The 9,678-nt window shown below is 36.8% G+C and overlaps 1 protein-coding gene across 1 annotated transcript; it reads left to right on the top strand.

The window, feature by feature from the left end:
- The first annotated feature begins 2,485 nt into the window (after positions 1–2,485).
- Positions 2,486–4,162, top strand: LOC131075402 (uncharacterized). Its single transcript, XM_058012239.2, has one exon. The coding sequence runs from the start codon at positions 2,486–2,488 to the stop codon at positions 4,160–4,162; it is 1,677 nt and encodes a 558-aa protein (XP_057868222.2).
- Positions 4,163–9,678: the final 5,516 nt, after the last annotated feature.

Genomic DNA, 9,678 nt, shown 5'->3' with positions numbered 1-9,678 from the left:
GTGCTCCTCAAAAAAGTCTACCCATTTTCCAAACAGTGAAAATGATGGAAAATGGTTTTAAAAAACAATAAATACATTTTGAAAATGGGTGCCCATTTAGCTTCGGGCATTCGTTGCTAAACAAGTGCCCGTTTCTTTATGGCTCGGGCACCCGAAGCTAAATGGGAATCGGGCACTCGTTTCTAGCAGGCTCATTTTCCAACCCGCAGACTTCCGTGGGATTGGGACCCAACTTTGTACATTTACCCACAACAAGTCACCCAGTAAATAGAAGTGTGTTGAACTCCTTAACTCATAAGCCACTAAGTGCATTCAAAACATCTAGATTTAAGAGAGGAACTATAATTACAATTATGGAAAACTATTGCCATGGAAAAGAGTGCAAAGAAACAAAGAGAAATTTAAGAGAATTTAAGATGAAGAAAGACAATAATAAGGATAATGAAAAATTCATATAGCGTAGAAAGGAAAGGTATGTGAACATGAAAAGGGGAAGAACTAACTAATATTAGAAAACACAACTTTATAAGATTGTTTTTGAAATTATCATTAAAATACCCCACTATTGATCATTACATCACCTATAGGAACTCAATAAAAAAAACATGGGAAATTCAAAGAAAAGAGACGTTTTGTTGTTGTGTGAATTGTAAAAAATATTTTGGAATGGCAATCCTTGAAATGAAATTTATTATGACATGGTTCAGAACTTGATATTCTAGATGAATTTAAAGTGGCAACTCATAGACTTTTTGAAAAAGTTAGGTCTAAAATAAAATAAGTGGTGGAATTTCACAATACTTTATGAATGGCATTAGCATCAAACAAGGTTCCCCACTCTACCCCAATGTGTTTAAGATGTACATTGATACGTTAGAAGAATTGATAAACAATGGTAGCTGTAGAGGTGAGGTGTTTAGCTTGCTAAAAAATATTATAGTTACTCTAGTATATAAATGATCTCATCTTAATTATAAAAAAAACTCATAGTTTGAGAGAGCACTTGGGGGACTTAGAGGTCTTTTGCTAAGAAGTTAGGATGCAATTGAATATCAACAAAATCTAGGTGATCTTTTTTCATTATAGAGAGCAAATAAATTAACTTTATTTTCAATGGTAGTCTATTGTAAACAGTGGAAGTATAAAATACTTCAAACTCAATTTTCACAATAGTATTAGTTAAGATAAATGTATAGAAAAAAGAATACAAGTAAGGTGGAAAGCTTTACTCTCATTGGAAAATAGATTTAGGAATACAAAATTATGGGATTGGAAAACTAAAAGAATTTTATTTTGTTTGTTTGTCACTCTATTAATCTTTTATGGGTTTGAAGTCTAGGATAACAATATCTTAAATAAACATGAAGTTAGGAGTAAAGAATCCAGATAAAATTAAGAATTTTAGTTTGTTTGTTTGTCACTCTATTAGTCTTTTATGGGTTTGAAGTCTGGGATAACAATATCTTAAATAAACATGAAGTTAGGTGTAAAGAATCCAAATAAAATTAATCATAAGAAACGTCAAAATCAAAACCTTAGTTCCATACTTCAGATTCTATTTGCAAAAACATGCAATATGTAGTGGAAGACATTAGCCATGGACCGATCATTAAGATATCTCTAAAGACTTAAAATATGAAGAATTATTGTTGATCCAAAGTGATTATAAAAGAAGAGTTAAGAAGGAAGAAGGCATGAATGAAACAGAATGATAAGTAGATCCATAAATGGGACATAATATAGAGAGTGTTCAAAAATTAATAAGAGAAATAAAAAGTATGTAAGAAAAATAGATTGATTAAAAGAAAATACAACATATCAAAGAATTTAGCCCCATGTATAATCATGGCCAAAAAACTTATATAAAAATAGAAATTAAGAAAAAAACAAAAATATTGATAACCCAATTGAATACTAATTTGCATATTAGATATAAAACTTAACTAGTAAAAATCTAAGTTTGTCCACATTATAAAACAGAAAATAGTAGAACCAAAATAACATTACCGAAAAGATGCTCAACGTATGCTGATATTTATTTTAAATATAGAGACATCTAAGAATGATCAATCTAAATATTTTATTTACAGACAGGCTAATAATACTACAAACTATTCAAACATAAAATATTAAACCTACAAATTTAAAAAAAAAAGAAACTTATAATAAAACTCATAATTTGAATTTAAATTTACAAGATACTCTGCTATTGATATTCTGAATCCCATGGACTATGGTCTAGTGAACGTGATTGAAATCTTGCATATGACTTCACTCAAATATCACATAAGCATGGCCTGCAAATCTAAAAAGCTCTGGAAAATTTTCAGGAAACCTTGGCAAATTTTGCGAGCTTTCCAACAACATTACAGCTGAAATCAAATAAAATTGGCAAGCTTGGGTGCTCTACTCAGCTCACAAAGAAGTCAAAACAGCTCTTTTTAATCTGAGCTCCAGAGAAACTCCAGATCTGTAGCAAGGGAGAATGGTATTTGATGGGAGCAAAATGAAGTGGGTGAATCTAAAGACGCTGCCGCTCAAAGCCTATGGCAAACTCGCCGCAGCGCTTTTCACCACAATTTTGATTGTGTGGAGTTTCGATGCCGCGACCTTATGGGACTCATGGAAGACTCACAAAGGTCTCGAGTTCGACGCTCCTGCAAGAGCGCTGTTCACAATTGCTTCTCACTCCAACAGAGTCCCCAATCAACTCAACGCCAGCTTAAGCTCAAACTCTCACTGGATTCAATTCCCTCAACAACACAACGAAACTGAAACGCTGCTGCAACGGCTGGCCCAGAACGGCACTCACCCCTGCCACGGACTCGAAACTGTTCAAATTAAATTCTTGGGCTTTCCCGGCGGCAACCCGGCGATTCTCCAAGCGGGAATTGTTCACAGCTTTACGTTCACTGCCTACGACCAGAACGCACAGCCGCGGTGTTCAGGCGGCGACTACTACGAATCAGATCTTTCCAGCCCGTCGTGGAAATCCCGGCCACCGGTGGTGGACATGGGAAACGGATCCTACATCATAAGCTTCCAGATCGATCCACGCCTTGCCGGTCTGTACAGGCTTACGGTAATCCTGCTCTTCGGGAACTATAATGGCCTTCACCGGCGGCCAGAGTGGTGGGCTCGCAGGCGGGAAATGCTCAGTTTCACGATCCACTTCACCTGGGATTCGAACCCTGCACCTCCTCTGCGACGCTGCACTGCTTCGGATTTTGCATTAAATGCCTGGTCTGGAAGATGGACCCGAGGTCCTCACAATGAATCCTGTGAAATAAACCATGAAGGGAGGTTCTTGTGCCTGCCCCCGCAGGAGCCTTGCCCTGAGCCATGGTGTACGGGCTTCCTAAGTGATCTGGAGAGCAACGGCTGGGTTTATTCTGCGCACTGTAGCTTCCATATCTTTGATACTCGCGAGGCCTGGAGATGCCTGGATAAAAAGTGGCTTTTCTTTTGGGGGGATTCGAACCATGGTGACACGATACGCAATCTGCTCAACTTTGTGCTTGGGCTTTGGCACATTAAAGCCCTGCCCCGCCGCTTCGACAAGACTTTCGTCGGCCCAGGTTCGAGGCGCGTCCGCATCACCAACGTCTTCAATGGCCACTGGAACGAAACCCTCAACTACCAGGGCCTCTTTTCGCTCAGTAACGATGGCTTCCGCGAATTACTGCGATCTTTTTTCACGGGCACCACTTTGCCGGACGTGATGATCATGAATTCGGGTTTGCACGACGGCCTCTACTGTAAGGACACTCACCTTTTCGTCAATGGCGCCGAGATGACGGCCAAATTCTGGGGTTCTGTCATGGACTCCGTCGATAGACGGGGATTGAAAAGGCCGGTTTTTCTCTACCGAAGCACCATTGCCCCGGGCGGTTACGCTCGTGGCTTCAGTGATAATCCGCACAAGATGGAGACGTATAATCGCATTCTGTTGGAGAAGTTGCAGGAGAGGAATTTGATTTCTATGGTGGTGGATAATTTCGATCTTACTTTTCCCTGGCATTTTGATAATAATTGCAGCGACGGTGTGCATTACGGCCGTCCACCTGCCAAGGCCGTTTGGCGTGATGGCCAGATTGGCCACCAGTATTTTGTTGATCTGATGCTCATTCACATTCTTCTCAATGCAATCTGCATGCCGTAACGAACTAATTTTTATCCATTTGAAGCGCCAACAAATCATGGACGTACAAAATTATTGTACCGAAAGGTGTACAGGCATTCCGAGCTTTATGGAATGAAGTCCATGCTATTTGGATTGAATCTCCACCGGAAATTTGAGCATCTATTGGAGTTTTATTCGTCTTTAGCGTGTCCTTTTCAGGAATAAAAAGCATTGCAGTGTTTACTTCGATTTGAAAATGAGTGCCGCCGTGTAGATTTGTTTCATTTGGTACTCCTATGCGTGCACATCTAAAGGCCGCCATTAATGCAGTTAACTTGAACATGTGCGAAGGTTATAGTCGTTTGCCACATGGCTACTTGAAGCTTTTTTTGTTAATTTGATTATGATTATGATTATTTCGGTTCGCTTAGTGGTTTTTTGTTGATAATGATTATTTTTATTTTCTGGTCTTGGGGTTAAAGCTGCTGTCAGTCGGAATTATTTGTGCGAAATTTGCCACGGAGATCGTGAACAGGAGCTTTTCTATTTGTTCATTTGATTTAGAGGCCAAATTGGTGAAATTGTTGGAGTTATTCTGTAGTAAATAAACAATATACAGTACTAAAGCAACAAACTGCTAAATCAATTTTAAGCTTTGTTACAAGAAAATTAAAAGGTAAATGAATTAATAGTGACATAACTGCAGTATTTTCTTGTGTCTTTTGTAATAAAAATTTAGAATTTTATGCACATTTGTTTCTTCGTTGTGATTTTGCCTATGATTTTGCCTATGCTTGCTGCCAATCCTTTCCCACTTTAGAGCCTGCCTCTCCTGTTTGCCTCATCTTTCTATGCATGTCTTTGGATTATTTCTCCATCTATTGTGATTTGGAATATTTGGTTAGAGCGTAATAATAAGATTTTTAAACAAACAAGTTCTTCCTTGGCTGAGGTTTTATTGAGGATTGAATCTTCCATCTCTGAAGTTGCTTTGTCTTTTATCTATAAGAATTTGGAAACCCTTACCTCTTTTTCTCATTGGGATGGTAGGGTAACTCGAGTTTGGAGAATGTTATCAGTCTTACCTTCTCATGGATCTATTTTAAATAAGACTAATGCTAAAAGTAAGAGAAATTTTGCTTGTTGGAAACTTCCTCCGCAAGGGCACTTTAAATTGAATTTTGATGGTGCTTCTCATGGGAACCCTGGCCTAGCAGGGGCAGCTATGGTAATTTATGATCATAAGGTAACATTTATTCAGGCTCGTTGTCATGCGATTGGTTTTAAGTCTAACAATTGTGCAGAATTCTTTGCTTTGTCCTTTGGCTTGGATATGGCTATATCTTTGGGAATTAAGGACTTGATAATTGAGGGTGATTCTATGGTTATTATTCAAAGTGTCATGAAAAAGAAGTCGAATTGTTGGCAATTACAATATATACTTGATCATATTTTGCAAAAATTAGACTTTTTTTATTCTTTCTTGATTTCCCACTGTTATAGGGAAGTGAATAAGATTGCAGATTTCTTGGCTAATTTAGCCATTGACAGTGATGCTAATATGCGGGAGGTAAGTGTGGATGAGATCCCTTCCTCGGTTTTAGAATTTTTGAAGTAAAGAAGGGTTGTTTGTTGTCTTCATCTACCTCCTTATTTGGTGTGGTTTTTTCTTTGGTGTGGGTTCTGTTATGTTAGATCACAATGTTTATTTTGATAGGGTGTCTGATTATGGTTTCATTTCTGCTATGTGGTATCATTCTAACTAGTGGTTGATACGGTGTGATTATGGTTTCATTTCTGCTATGTGGTATCATTTTAACTAGTGGTTGGAGAATTGTGTGTTCAGACTGGTGTTTTTTGGCAGCAATGGATATGCATCCTTCACTGATCATACTTTAATCTTCCTTCTATATGCTTCTATTGGCGGCTTTCTTTATATCTAAAGCGGCTTATGTAATTGGGATGAGTTTTTTTATGTACTATGCCAATGGGCATTTGGTATTGGATATAATAGGCTTGTGCTACTTAAGCAATACTAAAGGGTTACCAGACAGTAAAAAAAAACTTTTAAAATTTAATATAGTTCAGTGGTTCTATCCACTTTTATTAAAAAAAAAAAAAACAGTGACATAACTGATGAAAGGGACAGAAATTAAGGTGCAGAAATTTTCTTTGAAGTTCAAAGAATAAATCGATTTGTCTCTTATAAAGCTCTAAATACAGAAATTTGTTGAAATCAAGAAAAAATTTGACGGCACTCTTATAAACCAGACTTTTCATGATTCTTTCGGCATACATGGCAAATTCTGTGCTTGGTCACAAGTTCGTGTCATCAATACATTTGCCTTAAAAGTGCTTCATATTTCCAAACGTGTAATGGATAGATTCATTCCAGAGAGCTTACGTGTACTCTACAGAGCTTGCTTTGTCCCGTATAGTATGGTGCAGATGCATTCCTGCGAGCTTGGCGTGCACTCCAAGAGAACTTCCACTACATGCACACAACCCGGTACACCGTGTTTGATAGGAAATTTGAATCCCTTTAATGAAACACCACTAAAAACAGATCTGCTTGCAATCGATTTTAATTCAACCGTATAATGCATGTTGTTCTCATCTTGTGTCAGGATAGAGCTAGGATTGTTTCTGTCAGACTTGCAAATCAATTGTGCTGTTGCTGTTAAGTTTTAGAGCTCTTTCATTAAGTCTGCTCACTCAGTTCTTTTTCCTTGATTATTTCCTAAATGCGTTTGAAAGTAATGGATTTTGTCATATGCAAGTCCAATTCTTTGAATTAATTATTGCGCTCTTTTAAATTCCGTTCATTTTCATTCATTCTATGTTCCAGATTTGTGTGATTGATTTTCCAAATAATTGTGCTGAACTACATAAAACAGATCTACTCATTCTGCTAAACTACATAAAACAGATCGATTTTCCAAGCTGGCAAATCTACGGAGGTACGTTCTGTAATGCTGTTGAGACAGTGCCGGCCAAGCACAGAAAAGGTATTAACAAAAAGAATTGGCTCTGAGAACGCGGAAATTGTTGGAAGAAGCATGTCAAGATCTACGACCTAATTCAATTGAATTCCTGTTATTCCAGCTGGAACTGATCCTGTCAATGCAGCTTTGTATGATAAATATCAAATTCCGGAGTAAAGATTATATCATCAACCGAGCGGGAGATCCTCGATAACATCAACGCTACTGTTACAACAGATCTGGAGGTTTCCCTGCCAAAGTACACTCTTGTCACACAGAAGAGTATAACGTTGTAGGAATGGAGAAGCTTTAACGATGTGAAGCAATTTTTTAGGCCATTTTCTGGTTTTGAGAAGCGCTCAAACTTAAGATTAATGAAATATTCGTTCTGCAGCTCTGCACCCAATGCACATGATTTTTGTCCTGCTAAACAGAATATATACATACAACTTTTATTGTCCCCAATTCTCTTGGTTTTGTTTGAATTTGATTTCTCATTCTTGTGAGCTGTTTTATATTATATTTCAATTCAGTATGTCAGAGGATCAATTGCATTTATTTATTTATCCTTTTGCGAAGAGTAAAATTGAGCCTCTTTAGTTAATTCCAGTAGGGGAAAGGACCCAGTAGTTGAGCATGTACCAATTGTTGTGAGGGTTGTTGATACCTTTTGTTTCAAAAATTGAACAAATAAAATCTATTGTTTGAAACAAAAAATATCAATTTTTGTTAGGAAATGTACCAACAGTTGTTAGGAAGTGTACCAATAGTTGTTAAGAAATGTACTAATATTGTAAAAAGTAACCAACCAGGTGATGCCATGTCAGCTGCACAACTATTGGGGTCTCTTTTGCATGCCTATTGGTCTCACTTTTTTTGGGGGTTGTTTTGGACACCTTGGCAAAAAGCATGCTGATGTGGCATCATATTTGATGATGTGGCCCTGAAACCTTAGTTTTAAGCAGGGGACTTGCCAAGTAAGCTGCTGTAAAAAAATTGGAGTGATTTGAAATTTTCAAGTAGGATTTTGAGAAGCGCGAAGTTAGGGTGCACAACTACTAGGTCCTTTCCCCTATCTTATGTTTATTTTTTTTAAATTGAGATCTTTTTGCAGTATATTTATATAAAATATGATGTGTTAAGTAATAATAATGAAAATTTTAATTTATTTGTATGTAATATTGTTAAATATCAATTTAGTCAAATATGTTGTAATAATAATAACGGTTAATTTAGGGAGAGAGAATCAAATAGTTGAGCATATACCAATAGTTGCGAGGGTACTTGTCATTATTGATCTACTAATAGAATATTATTCACAATATTGTTTTAATATAAAAATATCAATACATATTATTAAAAATGTCATTCATAACTTTTGTCCTAAAACCATATCATTAATAAACCAAAATATGTACAACTACTAATCATCTCATAAAAAAATACAAATAATGATAGTCAAAATCTAGTTCCACATAAGAACTTAGCCAATTTAATTTATTGCTAATAAAGATTACATATTAAACAAGAGACACATAGCATCAAGTTCCTAAAGTGGGAAGTTATTACTGTTGTTGGAAGTATGTGTGTAGTGTGTAAAATGAGAGGGCAGTATGATATTAAGCTACACAACAAATATTAATCGAAGAATTTAATATAGCATTCATTATTAGACATTGATATTGGGATATCATTGCTTAGCATCATAGAAAACAATTACAATGAAAGGTATTTAATATAGCATTCATTATTAGACATTGATATTGGGATATCATTGCTTCGCATCACAGAAAATAATTACTATGAAAAGTATTAAATCCATAACATTTATTAGTGAATTTTTTATTAATATTCAAGTACAATTATAGATTTAACATTTAAAATTAAGCACCATGGCCGCTGGTGACCCTCCTTACTCTCTCCTTAATGAAGAAGAAGACTGCAGAAAGATTTGGAAGGAAATTATAAGGAGGAAATCTATTGTAAGCAAAGATCCAAAATTCAGTGGCTGAAGGAGGGAGACAGAAACTTGGCCTTCATTCATTGCTCAGCTAGCATCCACAAAAACAGAAACATGATCAAATGTATAAAAGATCACTGATGAAGCCCAAATTGGCCAAACTGCTATTGACTTCTTCATCCATATGTACATTGAGTTTGGAGGAGGAAATGAGGCCCTCCAGAATAGACTTCTGAGTAAAAATCCTATTGCCATTGGGGAGGAGGATAACTGCCAGCTTCTTTCACCCATTTCCTCAAAGGAGGTCCGTTTGGTTGTCTTTGCGATGGCTGCTTACAAGATCTCGGGCCCAAATGGCTTCCCCCCAACTTTCTTTTAGGAATTCTGGGACATTGTCAGTTATGATGTTACTAAAGCGGTGAAGGATTTTTCAGGACTGGTAAATTACTGAAAAAGCTGAATAACACCTACATTGTTCTCGTCCCCAAGTCTCGGGATCCCAAATGCATGGTAGATGGGATCATTAGATGGAGTGGAGGGAGATGCGTCATGAGATGGAGAGGATTTTATGCTAGCATGCTTTGGAACAAGCCCTTGGCATGTTCGGGGTT

This window comes from Cryptomeria japonica, chromosome 2 (assembly GCF_030272615.1).
Source record: "Cryptomeria japonica chromosome 2, Sugi_1.0, whole genome shotgun sequence".
Classification (NCBI taxonomy): domain Eukaryota; kingdom Viridiplantae; phylum Streptophyta; class Pinopsida; order Cupressales; family Cupressaceae; genus Cryptomeria; species Cryptomeria japonica.
The sequence above is the reverse complement of the archived record's forward strand: the minus strand, read 5'-3'. Positions and strand labels throughout refer to the sequence as shown.

Excerpts from the sequence above, each read along its gene's own strand:
- LOC131075402 (XM_058012239.2), top strand. The coding sequence starts at position 2,486 with ATGGTATTTGATGGGAGCAAAATGAAGTGGGTGAATCTAAAGACGCTG.